This window comes from Adiantum capillus-veneris, chromosome 6, assembly GCF_014529385.1.
Source record: "Adiantum capillus-veneris isolate H3 chromosome 6, ASM1452938v2, whole genome shotgun sequence".
Classification (NCBI taxonomy): domain Eukaryota; kingdom Viridiplantae; phylum Streptophyta; class Polypodiopsida; order Polypodiales; family Pteridaceae; genus Adiantum; species Adiantum capillus-veneris.
This window is the reverse complement of record NC_140936.1, coordinates 8,198,049-8,219,513: the sequence shown is the minus strand read 5'-3', so window position 1 is coordinate 8,219,513 and position 21,465 is coordinate 8,198,049. Positions and strand designations below refer to the sequence as shown.

The 21,465-nt window shown below is 41.8% G+C and overlaps 2 protein-coding genes across 2 annotated transcripts; both read right to left on the bottom strand.

Annotated features, from left to right (window-relative positions):
• Positions 1-13,820: 13,820 nt before the first annotated feature.
• On the bottom strand, positions 13,821-14,495 carry LOC147455106 (uncharacterized; the record flags this gene model as incomplete). Its single annotated transcript, XM_086513664.1, has 1 exon — positions 13,821-14,495. A coding segment is annotated over one exon (675 nt), but the record flags the coding sequence as incomplete, so codon positions are not given.
• LOC147455105 (uncharacterized) lies at positions 14,441-16,025 on the bottom strand. The gene has a single exon (XM_086515203.1). It carries the CDS (start codon positions 16,021-16,023, stop codon positions 14,497-14,499), a length of 1,527 nt encoding a protein of 508 aa, XP_086371329.1. The 5' UTR covers positions 16,024-16,025; the 3' UTR covers positions 14,441-14,496.
• Positions 16,026-21,465: the final 5,440 nt, after the last annotated feature.

Sequence of the window (21,465 nt, the reverse complement as noted above, 5' to 3'; positions counted from 1 at the left end):
TGCATCCATCTAGCATCTTCAAAAGGATAGTTTTTGAACTTAATAAGATATCGTCGGATAATCTTACCATGCCGTAGTACCCTGTCTTCATGCCGAAGAATAGCTTCGGGTTGTAGCACCTCTTCTTGGTCTTCAATTTCTGGAGGGTCTTCAATAATTGGTTCTCTTGACGGCTCTCCTTTTGTAGGGCTTAAGAAGGCTCACATGAAAAGTATTGTGTATGAGGCAATGGTTGGGCAACTTGAGTTGATAAGACAAGTCATTGATTGGCTTCAAGATTTGAAAAGGACCATAGTATCTTTTTGCTAATTTAGCATAATACTTTTGATGGCCCGTAGGATTTTTGCCCGTCGTTTGCCTCAATCAAGCCTTGGGAAACTTAAGTAAGACCCTATCACTTTCTTTGAACGTTAAGGCCCTTCTGTGCTTGTCAGTAGCAGGTTTTTGCCTTTGTTGAGAGATGGATATAGCCTCCTTAACCTTTTGAAATGATTCTTGTAGGTCACGGCTATACTCAACAGCAACGAAGATCTTCTGATGTACTTTAAGTAGCAAGGGACTTTTAGGTCTTCCCTTTATGATCTCAAAATGTGCTTTTCCCGTAGTAGTATGTAGAGTATTATTGTACGCATACTCTACAAGGGGTAAGTACTTCTCCCATTGTGAGTGTTGATCTACTTATGTAACATAAGTCTTTAGTAGAGTGAGTATTGTAAGATTGGCTATCTCAATTTGGTCATCCATTTGTGGGTGGATGAAGAGAAATTCAATCTTGTACCTAGATTTTCAAAGAGACCTTTCCAAAAATTACTGGTCATTCTAGGATCTCAATCTAGCAGGATGGATGTCGGTAATCCATGGTGTTTGAAATTTTGAGATATGAAGATGGTTGCCATTTAGTGTGCCTTAATAGTCTTTTTGATAGAAATAAAGTGCTTGCTTGCTAAACCTGTCGACTATTATCCATATTCCCATGGATAGGCTTGGGTAATCCAAAGATAAAATCCATAGATATACTCTTTCATGGTGAACTAGGAATGGGCAATGGCTGGAGTAATCAAGGTTTCTTCCCTCTATCATACTTAATCTTTTGGCATACCACACATTTTGAAACATACTCTTGTATGTCCACTTTCATGTTAGGCCAATAGAAGTATATCTCTACTTCTCGAAGAGTAGGTTGAATTCCTCTATGCCCCGCATAGGGAGGAGCATGGAATTCATACATGACTTTCTCAAGAAGGGAGTGGGTAACACATAGCCTATTGCCATGGAGAAGAAAACCATCCTACAAGGTGAATGGTTCTTGTTTCTTCCCCAAAGTAAGGGCTGACGTTACATCTTTAAATTCAGGGTCAGTAGCATACTCATCTATCATAGAAGATAGATCATTGTGAATTGCTATAGACACCACATTGACTTTTGGTCGTCGTGAAAGTGCATCCACCACTTGATTGTGCTTACCAGCAATGTGAGCAATATGAAAATAAAATTGCGAAAGAAAATTTGCTCACCTCATTTGTTTGTCGAAAATCTTGGTTTGCGTCATGAAGTACTTGAGACTTTCGTTCATCCGTATTGAGCCTTTGGCTCTCATATGCTATGGCATGCCCTTCTTGAAGCAAGACTACTCCAAGGCAATCACCACAAGCATCACATTGGACCTCAAATGGCTTTGAGAGATCCGAAAGCATGAGGACTAGATGAGACGTAAGCTTCTCTTTGAGCTTGTCAAAAGAATTTTGCTCCTTAGCAGTCCATGAATACTTAACGCTCTTCTTTGTTAAGTCATGTAATGGTCCTGCTATTTGAGAAAATTTTGCTATGAAGCGTCTATAGTATGCACACATACCAATAAAGCTTCTTAGTTCATGTAGATTCCTTGGAGTAGGCCATGCTTTTATTACCTCTAACTTTGATGGATCCATACGGATACCATCTTGAGAAATAATATGACCTAAGTATTGAATCTCTTGAAGGAAAAATTTGCTTTTCTTTTGGCTGAGAAAAAGATTGTTCTTCCTCAATGCTTGAAAAATCACTAGAGATGTTGCTTGCGTTCCTCCAAGGACTTGGAGTAGATGATGATATCATCAAAGAACACTCCAATGAACTTGCGATAGGATCTAAATATTTTCTCCATCAAACGATTGAATGTGACAGGTGCATTGGTCGACCCAAAAGGCATGACTAGATATTCATAAAGACTAAACGTTGTACAAAACGCAATCTTTAGGATATCTTCATCCACTATCCTTATTTGATGATAGCAACTTTTAAGGTCTATCCTACTGAAGTAGGTAGAGCCTTGTAGCTTATCAAACAGATCTTCTACCTGAGGCACGAAAATCTATTTTTGATACTGATATGGTTTAGTGCTCGATAATCCACACACATATGGTATGTACCATCTTTCTTTTGCACTAAAAGGGCTACATAACAAAAGGGAGAGGAGCTAGGCCTCACCAACCCTTTGTCTACCAATTCTTGTACTTGCCTCATGATCTCCTCTTGTTCCTACCTCTATTCCTACCTCTATTCCTCCCATTTTCATTTGATAAATCATTAGCGTCATTAGTGGATTCTTTGATAAAAATCATGTACGCAAAAATCGAGCTTTTCATTAACTTATCAAAAGATGGTGAATTTACAAGTGGTATAGGACGACCAGACTCATTAGCATCTATATACATGTTCTTTCCTTTGTAGGTGAGGTAGATTCTCCTTTCTGGGAACTTCATGTTGGCAACCATGCGATCAAACCATGGCACCCCTAGGATAGCATCCTCATGTTGGAGAGGAGAGATGAAAAAGTCTTCTTTGTTGACATAGCTTTGGACATGAAGCCTCAACTTCCCAGTCAAGGGAGTAACGGAGGCTTGCTGTCCCTTGAAAGTTGTGTCAGCCGTTACAGTATCTCCCATCTTGAAAGCTTGAATGTCCAACTTGATGGCCAACTCCATTGATATGAAGTTGTGAGTAGAGCCATGGTCAAACAAGATGAAGGCACCATGCTCCCTTACCTTTCCCAAAGCATAGGAGAGAGATGATCCTTTGCAATGAGCATCCTCTTTTGGAGCTTTGATGGTGGAAGCCCTAGGAGTCTCATTGAGAGCATTTATCTTGGGGCAAGAACGATAGCCATGTCCTTGCTCCCCACACTTAAAACACTTATGGTCCTTGTTGCAAAAAGCTTCAAGCTCTTCATGAGAGAGTTTGTTTTTACCTTTGTAAACTCCCTTCTCCTTGGACCTATTGTTGTTGTTGTTGTAAGAATTTTGGGCATTGGTTTATTCTTTTGCATCATTTTTGTCTTTGTTTTCCATGGGCCGTTTGACATTCCGTCTAGCCCCTTGTTGGAAATTTATGCGGGAAGCAACCATGGTGTGGTGGATTACTTCGGTGATAGAAATAGGCCGTTGGGAGTTGACATACTCGGCCATTTCTTCAGGTAATCCCGCACAAAATTGTTGGTTTTCTCGACGAAGTCTATCTTTTGGAAGACAGTAGCCTTGAGATGTAAATCTAAGAATTTTTCCACATATTTGTGAATAGACTCATGTGAGAGAAGCTTCAAACTGCGCCATTTTGTAAGTATTGTGTCCTTTGCATCGCTTGCAAGGAATTGCTTCATGATGGAAACTCGTAGAGTTTTCCATGTCTTTGGGGCTTTACGGTTTCCACGAAGGGTAGTCCACCATTTATGAGCCAATTTTTGGAAGTGCATAGATACATGGTGTAGCTTGGAGGACTTGTCTCTGAAGCCCTTGTCTCCAAAGGCCGTTGGATGAAGGCCAATACTTTGTCGGTGGCACCAAAGGTGCCATCATAGGTGAGAAAAGAGATAGTCTTTCCTCCCTCTTTGAACTTCTTGAGCTTTTGTGATCTTCGCCATGCAGGATGCAATTTGCGATGTCCTCCCCTCTTGTATTCTCTAGGAGAATAGCCATAGCTTTCATCAGGAGAGGAGGAAGGTGAAGAAGAAGGAGAAGAGGGTGACCTCTTTTTTGACCTTTTATTCCTTTGTTTCCTCTCTTCCCTTTCAGAGTGACGAGGAAAAGGACTGTGTGTTGACCGTTTCCTCATGGAAGGAGTTGGCGATCGTCTAGACCGTTGTCTTCGTGGAGCCACATCTTCAGAGGAACTTAGGGATTTATGGCTTTCTTGCTCTTTGGATTCCTCCTCTTGTATGGGAGAGAGCCTTCTTTTGGGGGTCTCGTCAAGAGGCCTCCTAAGCTCTCTCTCTCCTCTTGGAGAGGAAGGGAAACCCAATAAGCACGAAGTTGTTGAGTAACCTCGGCTTGCAAAGTAGGGTTTCCCATAACTTGATTCAACCTAGTAACAAGATAATTGATAAACATGGGGGCATCATCATTAGCACCTTCATGTGAAAAATCAAAGTTATCAATGTTCATTCTACTCTCTTGGTTATTGTCAACCATGCTTATTATACTTATGTCTTTACTTAGTGTATTCTTTGGAAATTCAAAACCTTAGTTGCTACTCCTCGTAGCCTTTGAAAATAAGCACTTAAGTATCTACACCCACGGCTTAAATTGGTTAATTATAGAGAGAAGTGGGGTGGGTCTAACATAGCAGAATTACCGAGGGATAGCTCCTTTTGGATTTCTTAGGGTTCAATAATGGTAAAGCCGTAGGAAAGTCTAAAAAGAACCCATTATTAAGACCAAAGCTCCCGAGGTGTGCACCATATCCCACATAGTGGACTCAACAAAACTGATAATAGATCCCAGCTATACTTATCCTAATATAATTAACAAAATCAACCATTAATAGGCTACTTAAGGACGTCTCTTCTTAAGCAAGAAAAGAGAAGCCAAATGCTTGGATTTCTATGTAATGGAAATGGCTTATGAACTTTGAGAATAGTGGAACTAAGAGAATTAGAGTAAGCATTTTGTTAGATTACTTTGAGAACATAGAGGGTGAACTTAATTGATGGTAGCAGCATAAACATAGTCCTTAATTAAATTGGCATGAACAATAATTTTGCAAAAGAGAGAGTATTAGAGAACATGACAATAGTTGAGGACCGGATTTACTTGGAGCCGGTCCCCCCTCCAAAAGGCGTTTGTATTATAGATTCTCCCATCAAGAGAGACTTGATACAATACAATCTTTGTGTTCCTTGTGACCTAGGTGATGCAATGAATATGGAAAGCTTCATGCATCACAAGCATAACATAAACTTTACAAAAAGCATTAACTATCCCAAGCCTCAGTCCCAAGGCCTCAAACACCTTCGAAGGTGGAGAGAGCTAGCGGGGAATGAGGGTAGGGAAGAGGAAGAAGAATCATCCATAGGAGAAGAAATAGTTCCTCACTTATCATCACTCTTCTTACTTAGCATAGCATAATAGTGTAGTAATAATGAAGATGAAGAAGATGGAAAGCTTAAGCATTGAAGCATGGCTCTTGGTTGGATTTGCATTCCATAGCCAAGAGTGTTGGTGTAGGCTCTCCACTTCTCAACAAGCTTGGAGAAGGAGATGGATCTCTTGCACTTTGCACTCCACACAATGAGAGAATGTGTGTGTGTGTGTGTGTGTGTGTGGGAGAGTATACCCCCCTCTCATGCTTGGTCCACACCTCTCTCTCTCTCTCTCTCTCTCTCTCTCCTATTATTTAATTATTTCATTTAGACATGTGTTCTGTTTTTCCTCTTTGAGAGAAAGAACTTAATTATTTTTTTCTATGCATCTAAATTATCATTGGACCCCTTTAGAACCTATCCAATAGGATTCAAGCACATCATGAGGTCCACATGTGGAGGATTATTTGAGCATGTGGCTTTTATGCTTCTTAAGTCATTTGGTTTGAGTTGAATACTTCAAGCACTTAGTCAATCAAACATGGAAACCTTTGACGTCTCTTGAGAGTTTATCTTTGAATTAAACACTTCAAGAACTTTAGTCATTTTAAGCATAAAAATCACCTCAAGCTTTGGGCAAGGTTCCCACAAACATTTTAAGCACTTTAGTTAGCAAGCCGGCAAGTACCTCATGCTTGGGTGGGATTCCCACCTCAAGGTCAGCCCTACCTTGCCTAAGGTCAAATGACTTTTTAACACCAACTTTTGAAGGTCTTTAATGAAGCTAACCCTAAGGTCTTTAAGCTCCATTATGTAGCATTGCTCTTTAGCATACCATCTCTCATGTGGACCCCTTTAACCTTGGGCCCGTATTGAGGCAGATCCATAAGCACATGTCTATATTCTAACCCTTGTTCTTGTTTATTCTCCCATATTAAATGATTAGTTTAATATGAGAAAATCATTTGGGTTGGTTAGATATTAGACTTTTGTGGTTAGTCCTTGTCAAAATGTCTCTTTTATTGGTGAAAAAATCACAACTCAGGAGTCCTGTAAATAGTCCTTGAATGCACGTGCTATAGAGTTTTTAAGAGTGACAACTAGGGGGCGTTTGGTTGCAGTTTTCTATGGAAGGTTTCCAAGCATGTCAGTAACATTCAAGCTATCTTGATCAACATGGCACACATGATGTCAGGGATGTCTTTGAAAGATTTGATGGTTGAGGCTAGGGTTTTCATAATGTAATCTCCTGTGGAACTTCGTCTTCATGATTTTTGCATTCTAGGGTAGATGAGCCATGTTGGCATGCTCTTCTTCTTCAATCTATGGTGTGATGACCAACTTTTACTCTGGGTACTAAGAAATAAAGAGGATCTTCATTGATCTCTTCTGATGCATTCACAAGAAATATGTAGAACCGCAGATTTTCTTGGATCCAATTGATCCTCCATTTTTGCTTTATTTCCTTGGTTAGATCTTTTTCTTTAGCCTTCAATTCTTGGATCTCTATAATCATCTTTTATTTGAGCATCAAATACTAAAAATTCATGAGAGGGTAGGGCAGAGAGTGTTGATGCTTGGCATTATTTAACGTACTTGGGAGTGATTTGGACCACAATTACTGAGTGGAAGTCTATTACCATTCCATTGCCCCCTTCCAGACTTCATCTTCCTCTTTAAGGACAGCTTCTTGGAGTTACTTTTTGGCTTCAATACTTATTGAGGGTTGTAAGTATTGTAGAAGTGTTGGTTTTCACATGTGCTAGGAGAATTTTTGGTTCTTCTTGTGCATCATCTATGTCTGGAGTGTCAAGCTCCAAAAATTGCAATCCTTGTATCCTTCAAGGCCTCTTTGAACACATCTTAGTCATTGGCTAGATGCTTGTTCATTAGCTTCTTTAGAATTTTGTGAATGTGCCTTCAAATCCTCTATCTTAGATTGCAGTTCCTCCTCCTTGATCATGTGCTAGAGTGCAAGGTCCCTCTGTTGCTTTTGTTCTAACCTTAGCTCGATTTCTAATTCCTTAATCTTTTGCTCTATAGATGAATATGCTTCATATCTTTTAGAGTGATCTATCATTGTTGGGTCATCACTGTCCTATTTGATTGATCTTAGACTTGCAGTCTTTCTTCATACATTTTCAGTTGTGTGTTTGACATGTTTAGTTGTATCTTTTTCCGTAAGGATTGCTAGATTATTCTTTGTAAATGTGTTTTTACTACCATTAGCTCTTCATTCTACTTAGTAGAAGTGTTTGTAATGGCTTCAAGCCACTTTTCCACAAACCTTGTTCCCTCCTCTTGGTGGTTCAAATGTTGCTGTGGTATTTATGGAACATCACCTCTTCTTGTAGGCTACGAGTTTTGGTCATCTTTATCTCTAGAGTCCTAGAGTATGTTGCCTCATAGTCTTCAAATTGCTTTAATTGTCCTTCTAGGTCTTGCATCCGAGTGTTTAGTTGCTTGATTGTCTCTTTAAGATTGTATAAAGATCCCCAAAAATTTTCCACCAGTAGGAGCATCTAGTGAGAGTAATCTTCTATGTCATGTTTCCTATTTTGTTTGATTGTGTAGTGGCTTCTTTAATAGTGTCCTTAGCTTCACTTTTAGTATCTTTTGTTGGCTTTGCCAGCTTTGGAAAATTTTTTGGGGCTCTGCATAGTGTTTGGCATTAAGGTATCCTCAATCATTTTTTGTGTTGTAGTCTCTTCAATCTTCTCAATAAGCTCAAATAAATTTTTTGGGGCTCTGCATAGTGTTTGGCATTAAGGTATCCTCAATCATTTTTTTGTGTTGTAGTCTCTTCAATCTTCTCAATAAGCTCAAATTTAGGAAAAGGTGAGCTTCTAACACCTCTAGTGCTTTTGGAGCTCTTTTGATTCTTGCTTTGATTGATCCTTGATTGCCTTGCAAAATCTCTCAATTTATTCTTCTTGCTAAAGTCTATCTACCTTCTATTGCAGGTTCACTGGTTGCACCATCGAAGGGCTCTTTGTTTTTGGGTGGTGTGGCTTCCACTGCTCATCCAAGACTCCTCTAAGCGTTCTTTATTTATCATAAGCTATCTTTTCTCTCTAGTTTGGCAGGCCTTTGAAGGGGATCTTCATAAGTATCGGCTTAGAGGGAGGGGGTGGGGGGTATTATATGTAAAACCAATGGATCATGTGCATTGAAGGACTATTTATAAAACCCCGTTTCCTATTCAATCTTTTTTTCAACACCCTTATGTATGTAACAATGTGAGAAAATATAGAATAACATAATCCCTAACATTAAACCCACGTGATAGGGATTATTTGATTGTAGTGACCCCCTCACCCCTTGAAGACTAGATCTATTGTCTTCTTTTTCTCCCTCTTGGTGGTTTTTGCCTCTCCCTCTTCTCCCCGCTCTTCTTTTGTTTTAGTGGGTAAAGTGGTCGGGACTTCTTCTACTGGAGGTGGAGAGGGTTGGGTGGCATGGTGGATTGTGTATTTAGTGGTATTGATATTCCTCTTCCCTCCTTCCTCCTTTATTACTCTTCTCTCTTTGATTGTATTTTCTAAACTCTACAAAAGCTTTCCAAGATCTCTCCTTGGCTCTACTGTAGCTTTTTTCTCAATTTTAGCAACTCTTTCTTCAACAATGCTTCCCAAGACCTCTTTCTCATCTTTGTGGATCTCCTCCATTCTTCGTCTTTCCACCGTCGCTTGCTCTTGTTTCCTTAGCTTTGTAGTGGCTTTAGTAGCATTCACTTCTTGTTGTTTCAGTCTTGCTTTGTTTTGAGCTGCTAAGTCTTCAACTTTTCTCTTGGATGATGGAGCTCTTTATATGAGCCTGGTCTTGCCAGTCATCTTTGATTTTAAAGAGCTAAATTTCCACCATCATCCTCACTCAAACTTGCATCCTTTTTTTTCTCAGAGTGTTTGTCTTCTTTGAAAGATGCCCATATTGCTTCTAGCTTCTTTCCTAGCCTTAGGTTAGGCCTTGGTGCCTTTTGTTAGCTGCTCAGCTAACAAAAGGACATCATTCTTTTTGTTTACTTGCATTGATTGTATCACAACTTCATGTATTAATGAGAAATCTTGTAAAAGTCCAAAGCCATTGTATTATCATTCACTGTCAAAGAGTGTAAAGGGCCGAGGGCTTCCAATTTTTTAATTATGTGCAATTTCTCAACCTTATCATTGAGCCCAAATAGCTAGGAATCCATTCTTTATTCCTTGGCTAAGTTGTAAAAGCCAATTTTTGTAACTTTGAACCTAAGTTTTGGATAAGGAAAGTGAGCGTACGCTGTAGCTGAGCACTATGACTTCTGTGTTTCTTTCGATTGCTCGTGTCTCCCTCGTGTAGTGTTGCATTGTGAATCCAAGCATACCAATGCGCACGCAGGTGAAAGCTCTCTTTTTGTACGTAAGTTTCTTGCGATGAAGTTGTGTTTTTAGGCGTGCCCATCTACAAGCTATTTTCACTCCCTGCACACAATACATGCATCTAAACTAATTTTTGACCATAGGGATAGATAGAGTATGTCTTAAGGAAGCTATAGAATGCTTTGGAAGCTGAAACCGATCTACTCAAAATAGGTTATTTATCTTATGCATGATTTTGTTCGCGTGTTAGAAATGAAGTTTGAGTACATGGGGATGTTGATGATACTCTGCACATTCTAGGTAGTAAGTTTCATTACATTTGGTGTATTTATACAAAATCATTGGGTGAAGCTTGTGGTAACGAAAGTAGATTTTGATGTTTGACACTCATCTGAGACCAATTTATGCAAGAGCACATTGGACTTGGGTTTTTCGAGAGATTAGCTATCTCTTATAGCCTCCATGCACTAGTCGATCGGGTTAGCTATGTCCCACGGATTGACATTTTATGTCACTGGTTCTCGCTTTGCTAGCATCGATATGGTGAGGCTTGGCAGTTCGCCGACATTTTGGTGTTGTCGCTAGGGATGAGGCAACCTAGACTAGAGAAAAACCCAAAGCATTCACTTGAATTTCCATTACTTCCTCTATTATTGGCTAGAGTAACACATTTTCTAACTTTATCACGGCTGAGAGGTACTTGAGAGTAGGATACTCACTAAGGACCTCTGGAGCTTTAGTTAGTCAAGCCCAAATCTTGAAAAAAATGCCAACTTCAGAGAAAATTAACAAAGGCAAAGTCAATTTTGGCTAAAACTTGAAACTAGGGTGTGGATAATGTTGGAATTAGGGTTGCAGGAAGTGACACACACAACTTGGAGAAGACAAAGGAAGCTCAAGGCACACAACAGAGAATGTATTACTCAGTGTGCAATGGAAAGATAAGATAGCCCTAGAGTGATGGACGTATATACAATGCACGTGGGAAAAAGCCTCCTAGTGAGGGAAAAAATGCCCCGGCGGTCCTTAGTGTGTTCATACACATCACTACCACATGTATATGGTAACATATCCCCCTTGGGAGTGATGCCATGAATGAGAGTTGGCACATAGAGTATAGGGAAGTATCGTGCCCTGAGGACATGATCAGTCCACAAAGGGGAGTAAGCCCAAAGCTTTGCGAAAAGCTTCAAACATCTCACGAGACAATGCCTTAGTCATTTTAAGCATAAAAATCACCTCAAGCTTTGGGCAAGGTTCCCACAAACATTTTAAACACTTTAGTTAGCAAGCCGACAAGCACCTCATGCTTGGGTAGGGTTCCCACCTCAAGGTCAGCCCTAGCTTGCCTTAGGAGGACTTTTTAACACTAGGTTTTGGAGGTCTTTAATGAAGCTAACCCTAAGTTCATTGAGCTCCATTAGGTAGCATTGCTCTTTAACAATATACCATCTCTCATTTGGACCCCTTTAACCTTGGGCCCGTGTTGAGACAGATCCATAAGCACATGTCTATATTCTAACCCTTGTTCCCGTTTATTCTCCCATATTAAATGATCAGTTTAATATGAGAAAATGATTTGGGTTGGTTAGATATTAAATTGTATGACATTCTATGTGACGCTTCATGGATTTCCTTCTAAACTACTCTAACGGTCTTAGTGAAGGAGGCGTTAACTTCTTGAGCAATTGGAAGTTGAGCTTGGCTCTGTACTTCTTTCGCCTCTTCTAGCTTAAGTAAGCATTGCTTGAGTTTCTCATTCTCACCAATGAGTTCTTGGATCTGAGCTTTGAGGGTGGCAGCCCTTGCTTCTTGGCAAGCGACGAGATCCTTTCTTGGTACTGCAGCCACTATGAGGAATCTTTTTCGTGATATTGGAGTGCCAAAGGAAGACATTGAGGCTTCCTTCATTACCTTTCCAAAGCTTAATAGGTTTAATATGTTGTTGGTTTTTTTTAATAGAAAGAGAGTAGTTTAAATTGGTTTTTTATCCCAAGCCTTTGTCCCAAGGCCTCAAACACCTTTGAAGGTGGAGAGAGCTAGCGAAGAATGAGGGTAGGGAAGAGGAAGAAGAATCATCCATAGGAGAAAGAAATAGTTCTTTACTTATCATCACTCTTCTTGTTTAGCATATCATAACAATGTAGTAGTAATGAAGATGAAGAAGATGGCAAGCTTAAGTATTGAAGCATGGCTGTTGGTTGGATTTACATTCTATAGCTAAGAGTATTTGTGTAGGCTCTCCACTTCTCAACAAGCTTAGGCAAGTTAGGGCTAACCTTGAGGTGGGAACCCTACCCAAGCATGACGTGCTTGTCGGCTTGTTAACTAAAGTGCTTAAAATGTTTGTGGGAACTTTGCCCAAAGCTTGATGTGATTTTTATGCTTAAAATGACTAAGGTTCTTGAAGCATTTAATTCAAAGATAAACTCTCAAGAGCCATCAACGGTAATTTCCATGCTTGATTGACTAAGTGCTTGAAGTATTCAATTCAAACCACATGACTAGAAGCATAAAAGACACATGTTCAAATGATCCTCCACATGTGGCCCTCATGATGTGCTTGAATCCTATTGGATAGATTTTAAAGGGGTCCAATGAGAATTTAGATGCATAAAACTAAATAATTAAGTTCTTTCTCTCAAAGAGGAAAAAGAGGACACATGTCCAAATGAAATAATTAAATAATAGGGGAGAGAGAGAGAGAGAGAGAGAGAGAGAGAGAGAGAGAGAGAGAGAGAGAGAGATGTTGACCAAGCATGAGAGGGGGGTATACTCTCCCACACACATTGTGTGGAGTACAAAGTGCAAGAGCTCCATTAGGTAGCACTGCTCTTTAACATACCATCTCTCATTTGGATCCCTTTAACCTTGGCCCCGTGTTGAGACAAATCTATAAGCACATGTCTATATTCTAACCCTTGTTCCCGTTTATTCTCCCACATTAAATGATCAGTTTAATATGAGAAAATCATTTGGGTTGGTTAGATATTAGATTTTATGACATTCTATGTGTCGCTTCATGGATTTCCTTCTGAACTACTTTGACGGTCTTAGTGAAGGAGGCATTAACTTCTTGAGCTTTTGCAAGTTGAGCTTGGCTCTGGGCTTCTTTCGCCTCTTCTAGCTTAAGTAAGCATTGCTTGAGTTTCTCATTCTCTCCGATGAGTTCTTGGATTTGAACTTCGAGGGTGGTAGTCCTTGCTTCTTGGCAAGCGACGAGATCCTTTCTTGGTACTGCAACCACTATGAGGAATCTTTTCCGTGAGATTGGAGTGCCAAAGGAAGACATTGAGGCTTCCTTCATTACCTTTCCAAAGCTTAATAGGTTTAATATGTTGTTGGTTTTTTTTATAGAAAGAGAGTAGTTTAAATTAATGAAAAAGAGGAAGTACAACTGCCCCTAAGGCAAGATAGGGGGTAATCCTTGCTGAGAGAGTCCAACATAAAGGAGAGGATATCAGAAAGGCTAACTAAAACAATAACTCTGAATGGGATACAATTTTGAAGATACATATAGGGAGGAGCACAACACAGATCTCCATTTCTACCACGTGATTAGCTTTTGAATATCTTTGGCTTTAAAACTAGAAAGAGAGTTGACCATTGAGAGCAACTCCTTCATAATGCTATGAAAACTAAAATGTAAGGGAGCAGCTAACTCTGAATGAGCTAGACCATGTAAAGCTTTATTTCTTTCATTCCAGTTATGCCAAAGATAAGCACTTCTTATGCAAGCCCACGAGGGGACATCCATAAAACTACATTCACCAACCAACAAAACTCTCCCGTAGAAATTGGTATTGGTAATGGGTAGTCCAACAAAAGAGTTTCTTAAGAGCCAGTTCACATGAGGGTTTGATTTTCAAAATGTTGGCAATATGTTGCCAATTTTTTGGTTTCACATGGAGTGTTTCCACTAAATAGTTGGCAACATGTTACCAACAAGTTCCCAAAGGGCTCCATGCCCAAGGGGTGGAGCAAGATGGCAACCACAAGTGAAGACAAAGAGAAAAAAGTGTTTTTCATTGAATGGAGGAAAATACAAACTTTTTTCCACTTCTCTCTCTATTCTCTCACTTACTTTTCCCATTCATTTTGCTTAAAAAAGAAATCTCTCCCACTCTCTCACGTTTTTAGATACCTTCCATGCGAACCACCCTCGCGTAAACTAGCTCATGTGAACAGCATAAGAGTTTCTTAAAACAGCTTTTGATAGGAGCAGGGCAACAAGCGTAATAAAGGAGGGGCCAGATGCTAAGCGAGAACCAAAGTAGTGTGAGGCTGCATAGAATTCCGCCCCAGATGACGGAAGGGCGCATGAGCTCCAGGTCGGAGGCAAAAGCGGGCAAGACTGCCAGCTGGGCCGTGCAGAAAGCCATAATGACACACGCCACTGCCAAGCCCAGCAGCGCGCTGGCAACGGCGACGGCTCGCTTGGCCTTCTCCACCGATCCGAATAAGTCCATCACATTGGCCACTGGCACTGCCGCCTTGGCGCCTGCGATGAGGGCTCCCACCGCAAAGAAGAATGATGCGTTATTGGCACGCCACAACCAGCGCATCGCCGCCTTGTGCACATCCGCATACTCCTCTCCTCCATACTCATAGCTCAGCCCCAGCGGCGGCTGCAACCACCCCTGAAACGCTAGCCCTGCGATGAGCGCCGCTCCCACCAGGATTGCATTTGCACAATCCAAATACACTTGCCTATCTTCATATAGTCCCTTCTTCACCTCCCCCCTCTCTAAAATTGCCTCGACCAACTCCTCCTGGTGGATTTTGGATTTTGGATTTTGGCCAAAATCTTTCTTAGGTCTTCAGCACATTTACCAAGCTCTTCACCAACTCTACGTGACCCCGTGCTGCAGCGCACGGTAGCGAATGCGCAGTAACTCTCCCTACACAATCCTCCTCCAACCGTCTCACGATGTTTGCTGTCAGTGCGGGCTGTTCCCCCTTCCACCATGCACGCCATAGATCTTCCAATGCTAGCTTCTCATCATTTATCTCGGAAGTGAACACCTGCACGACCGCCTTTTCACTAGTGACCTTTCCCACATCAGAGATAAGGCCACCTTGCGCCGCCAGCATCTTCTGAGCAATGAACTCACGGCAACTGGCCGAAAACACCTTTTCTGACTCCACGGCCAGCTTCATCCAATCATAAGCTGATAACCCTTGTTCATCTTTAGCTTGCAGATCAATGCCCTCCTCTTTTAAGAGCTGTATCACAACTCTTTCATGGCCATACCTTGCAGCAAAATGCAAGGGTGTGAACCCTCTTGTTTTGAAAAAGAGGGAATCGATCAGCTTAGGAAGTTGGAATCTGTAGACCTCACCATGATATACATTCAAATTATTGAAGCCAGAGTAGGGCATTTGCATGTACACTCTCTCAACCCAGCTCTTGAGCTGGAAAGAATGCTTGGATTGTTGGTTAATGGAGTTGTATAAAGTACCTGCTATGCGAGAGTTGTTGATGAGCTTCTCTACCACTCCTACACACCCGGACCGAGCTGCCATGTGCAAAGCCAGAAGGCCATCATGGTCCGCAATGCTTGCAATATTGATCTCATTTGATATTCTGCAATGATGTAGCAAAATTTGAACGACAGCTTCGTGACCGTCTCGTGCAGCATAGTGGAGCGCTGTGCGACCCATGACATCCCTTGCGAGCACGTCCTCCAGCGATGATCTCTGTAACAAGAGCCGGACCACTTCCAAGTTACCACAGTTGGCAGCAACATGCAAGGGAGTAAACATCTGTAGAAAAGACCTTGTATTCACATTCAGATCAGCATCCATCCCTTTAGTATCCAAAAAGAATCTCATTACATCTAGGGAGCCGGCATCACACTGAGCTGCTGCTACATGAAGAACTGATCTGAGCTTATCCTTCGTGCCTGCTGTGATTTCGAAAACGGTCTGCTGCAAATCATAACTGTTTTCCTGGCCCTGCCTAAGTAGTCGATTCAGAAGCTCCAGATGGCTATGATTATGGACAGCCAGGACGAGAGGAAGATTAAAGGTGGCGCTGCTGGGAAAGTCTTTAGTAAGCAATCTCAAAATGCTTGGGAGGGTACGCATGATGATTCCAAGGACGTCAGCATGTCCCCACCGCATTACCCACTCGATAAGGCTTTGGAACCACTCTTTACTGTCGAATAGAGATGCTCTTTCAATGAAGTCGAGGAACTGTGGGGACTGTGGGGACGCTGAATTAGCAGTATCCTCGGCTGCCCGTTCGCTAGTGAAGCTCCGGAAGAAGCTAACAAATTCCTGGACTACGTCCAAGTGCCCTTCACTCACAGCAAGGTGGAGTGGGGAAGAGTTCATTGTAGGCCCGTAGAAATACCATCGCTGCATGATGGCACGTTGGCATAAATGGAAGCCGTGTGATTCAAGTAGATGAGTCCCCTTTTTGATACCTATGCAAAAGATAAGAGCAAAGATTCTACTTGTAAGCTCAATATAACATCTTCATCTTCTAGCCGATCCACTTATTAGACTTCTAGATTGAAACCTTGACACATCATCTTGTCTCCTATATTGAAAGTAGAGGTTCCATCGAAACGTGTAAGGATACCATCTTATTTTTTTTAAAGCGCTGGACTTAAAACATAATCATGGGGGGTGCTCCCTTTCTTGTAAAGGGATTGTTTTGTGTGTGTGTGTGTGTGTGTGTGTGTGCATGCGTGCGTGCATGTGTGTGTGTGTGTGTGTAACCCCCAGGCATTTGACATGGTATCTCGCACCAAACTACTATAGAGACTACATACATCTTAAAAAGATGATCTAGACAAACGTGACACTATATGAGCATGTCGTTGCTAGAGTGCAGTGTTTAGGTGGTATGTCTAAGGAATTGAACATTGTGGGAATGGAAGTAGGGCTGCCCTATTTGGGTTAATGAAATTGGGCTTATCGCAAAGTCAAAAGAGGGACTGCAGTGCCATATGACTCCATTGGAAGAGTTCCGCAAAGAGAAGAGGCTCACAGTTAACCTTCGTAAAACCAAGGTTATGGTCTTCCATACATCTGTGAAACTTGCAAGTAAGGGAGCATACACAAGAAAGATGCGCAAGTGATGTAGTAAAGTGGTTGCATCATACACATAGGGATTACCCTATGGTTGTTGAGGCCCTGGTTTAAACCACCAGTTTCATCCACAAAGTGAGCGAGATGGATCAAGATGCATCACATACAGAGTATGGATGGCATTGAGAGTGAAGGCAAAGCAAGACATGCAGTAGACACGGTATGCATCCGTGCTCCGATGGTTCTCACAACCAGAGTTATGAGATGTGAATTACAATACTAATATATTCAGAGGACATGGATTGATCCACTCACCCTTTACCAACCAAGATGCAGCACTGCCATAATCATTCAAACCCAAGATACCTAGTTTACTACAAGATTAGAAGGAGATTGCACTACATGTTTGAGAGGGGTTAGACCCACTGAGAAGGATGATGGAATATCAAGCCAAAGATATTCACGTTCATACCTTATGGAGCTACACTACAAAAAAGATCATCTACTTCAACTCATCCATATGATTTTGTGCCAAAGCTTGAGTTGCCACAATTCTATGAGCCAAAAGATAGTGAGGGTATCAACAAGACATGAGTACGCTACAGCCTACAACATGGAAATATACAATCTACACGAATGTTTGAAGAAACATCGACCAAAACGGACACTATAATAGCTTTCTAACCAATATTGAATAAGAACAACTCGTTTGAAAATTAAGCAATACCGTTGAATGTGTTCCTTAACGTATTATGATCCTTTGTAGAATTTGAATGCGAGATCACAAGAGCTTGGTGATTTCCTTAGCAACCTGTATTCCAAATTTCTGACAATTAGAGAGACCTTACGACTCGATTCCATATATCCCTAAAGAACAAGAACTTGTGCATCGAGCATGTGGCAAACCTGTCGAAGAGTATCTTGTGTAGCATATCCATCCTAAGCTCTAATGAGCACTCATAAGATTTCAAATAAGAGGAGTTAGCTTAAAGTTTCTGAGATAGAGCTAGAAGATAGCATGTATACAAACAAGACAAACCATTAGAAAATAGTACTTGTCAAAACAAAAAAAAGCAAGGGAACAAAGATCCGCAATCCTCAATGCTAGCATTCCGAGAAACATAACCATCTTCTACTCTACAAAACACAGGTGACAGGTGATGTCAAAGGGAATTTCAACGACGAAGAAACAGAAGGAGAGGCGATTTCAACAAGCTGAAGAGCATGGATAATGGTCTCATCTGATATGGCTTGTTGTGGGCTGTTCCAACCATCAAACAAGGCTAGTTTGATGAACGAATGGGCTGATCTTCCTTGTTGTCCAGCAGACCAACAGATGCAAAACTGCAAGTGAAATGGACTGAATGTGACAAGAAATTGAGGGCAAAAGATGGTGCATGTGGAGACTAATGGAAGAGATGTCTTCTCATTCGGACTGCTGCAAAAATGGAAACAGTTCAGGCAGAAAAATGCAAGCACAAGAAAGGGATGATGTCTCTGGCTGCTATGGACGGGGCTGATTTCAGCCTTCCACAAACATTGATTCTCTCTCTCTCTCTCTCTCTCTCTCTCTCTCTCTCTCTCGCTCTCGTGGTAGACCATCCTTTATATATTGAGTATAGAATCTCCATGAATGTCAAAGCTAGCCTCCTCAAGGAGTATACTAGCTGTCAGAAAAAATGGGCTCTATATCTGTGAGTATCCACCAATCAAGGTAGATAGTGGGATGAGTGGAGGATGAACCATCTTGGTGGAGAGTATTCCCACCTAAGAATTTGAAAAACGTGGATGATTTGGCCCACCTCCTGATGAAGGTATGTCGTCTTTCCTAGCCTGGTCTAGAAGAAGAGCTAGATGCCTCATTGCAATCTAAGAGTGTGTATCAAGTCGATCCAAATCATTGCTAGGGTCTCTTGAGTGGCAGATGGAGAGTCTTTGAGAACATGAAGGCAACATGCCTTCCAGATGTTCCACAACACACTACAAACCATTACTGAGAACAACTCATCTCTGTGTTGCGCATCACCCTGTCCTACTAAAGTAGGAAACATGTCTAGAGTACCTCTATAATAGCCAGTAGCTGCAAGCATAACCATATGATTGAGCCCCAAGTCATGAATCCAAACTGGATACCAGATCTACTAAGGAGTAGTGCCATGTCAGGTGCAATGGAAGTGTTTAAGGATTTAGCTCGGATCTAGTACTCCGCACAAATACAAGGACACTTTATTTCACCTGAAAGAGCTGAATTGAAAGAAAGAGAGAGACACAAGAGAGAGAGAGAGAAGAGACCACACGGTATGTCGGGTCCCAAACCCTCAAGGGCCTCCTTGCTCTGTTGCCAGAGCAAGTACTTTCTTTATTCTTGCACAATGCTCATACAATGATGCTAAATGCTGAGGTGCTGATGCTAATGGGTATTGATGCTACTGATGTTGGGTACTATTGGGTACTGATGGGTATTGAGGTACTGCGAGGCTCTATGTCGACGATAATGATGCTCATACAATGATGCTAAATGTTGAGGTGCTGAAGCTAATGGATACTGATGTTGGGTACTGATGGGTACTGAGATACTGCGAGGTTCTATGTCGACAATGATTATGACGACGACCAGTACTGCTGGTTCTATGTTGACGACGATGATGTCGACAAAGAAGTACTGATGTATCTATGTCGACGACAATGATGTCGACGATGAGGTCCTAAGGGTACTATGGGGTATTGTGTCGACGAAGGCAACGAAGAGGAGGCTATGGCTGAGAATGCTGAATCTGCTAGCTTTGCCAATGGCTTGCATCTGCAACTATGATGAGGCTAGGGCTGAAATCTGCTAGCGACCAAGGGCTAAGATCGATGGCTGTTCTGGCTGCAAAATGCTGGCTTCCTTGGGCTAAGAAAGCAGGTTCTACTTGGCTGAAAAACGCTACTGAGAAGACGGGCTGAAAACGTTGGCCTGCTCCTGGCAATGCTAAAGGGGCTGAATCTGGCAAACGCTGGCTGTTGCGGATTCAGGGAGAATGCGGAAACCGCAAGGCTATGGCTGAGAAACGCTGATGCAACAAGTGCAAAAACGCTGGACTGATGTGGTACTATGAGAGGCTCTGACTCTTTACTCCTCTAGGTCTTCTACTGCAAGGGATGGTCTCTTATATAGCCTCCCCACATCTGGGTCGAGCAGTCTCAATTGAAGCCCCACGATCGCATACAAAATGGGCTGAAAATCATTTACTAACTAATGCTATGCTAGGGGTAGTTCCCACGAGAGAGGTGCATGCATACTGAACTGACAATCCTATGCAAGAGAGGGTATGCAACTATGACCGGCATGGACATGCACGTCCTCTAGAGGCTCACAAAGTGCGAGGCTCAGTCCTAAGCTAGACTCATGCAAGACTATAACAAAAGCATGTCCACGTAGTGCAAGTGAAGTGTGCACGTGACATCCCCCCCTGTTTAAGGTGAGGCACAACTGCCGAACTTCTATCTAGAGATACTTTTTTTTTCTTCTGATGCTGACTACTTTTGATGCATGTGGATGTACAACCAATGAAGATTCCTCCAAACGGGTGAATACTGTGGATGTAGATCTGGTGCGATGTAAACACTTACCACACGAGTTCCCAGGTAGCCTTACTATTGTCGCAGAATACCAACCTTTGAATTGACTTTGCTTGCAAGCAAGTACGACTACTCGAATAGTCGTGTCGTGATAACATTGTGGGTGAAGCTGAAAGGTAAGGATGCTTGAAGGTAATTCTAAAGGTTTCTTGTCGATGGAAGTGGATGCACGCTACATGCGAATGAAAATGCAGAAGAGGTTTAGAGATCCTGTCTCCAACTCCTATATCCACATACGAGGCAATTAGATCTTGGTACTCAAGATCTGGATTTTCATGTATCCGATGTTGATCTTCCTTCAAAGACATGGCAATGAAGATGGGAGCTAATACGTCCATGGTCGGGACTCGAAGATTCCTTCAGGAAAACAAACTGGGAGAGATTCTTTGGGTTCTTGGTTCTGCTTAGGTTCTTGGTTCTTCTTCTGGGGTTCTTGGGTTCTTGAGTTCTTGAGGTTCTTGGTTCTTTCCTTGAGTTCGTGAAGCTGAAGCACACACAAATCTCTGAAACCAATGTCATGTGCAACGGAAGTGTTTAAGGATTTAACTTGGATCTAGTACTTCGCACAAACACAAGGGATACTTTACTTCACTTGAAAGAACTGAACTAAAAGAAAGAGAGAGACAAGAGAGAGAGAGAGAGAGAGAGAGAGAGAGAGAGAGAGAGAGAGAGAGAGAGAGAGAGAGAGAGAGAGAGAGAGAGAAGAGACGACACGGTATCTCGGGTCCCAAACCCTCAAGGGCCCCCTTGCTTTGGTAGCAGAGCAAGTCCTTTCTTTATTCTTACACAATGCTCATACAATGATGCTAAATGTTGAGGTGTTGATGCTAATGGGTACTGATGCTACTAATGATGGGTATTGGTACTGATGCTGGGTACTACTAGGTACTGATGGGTAATGAGGTACTGCAAGGTTCTATGTCGACAACGATGATGACGACGATAGGTACTGTTGGTTCTATGTCAACGACGATGATGTCAACGACTAGGTATTGATGGATCTATGTCGAGGACGGGGTTCCGAGGGTCTTGTGAGTACTATGGAGTATTGTGTTGACGGCGACGGCGACGAGGCTATGGATGAATGCTGAATCTGCTAGCTCTACCAATGGCTTGCAT

Bases quoted from the DNA above. Each gene is read 5' to 3' on its own strand.
- LOC147455105 (XM_086515203.1), bottom strand. From the start codon at position 16,023: ATGAACTCTTCCCCACTCCACCTTGCTGTGAGTGAAGGGCACTTGGAC.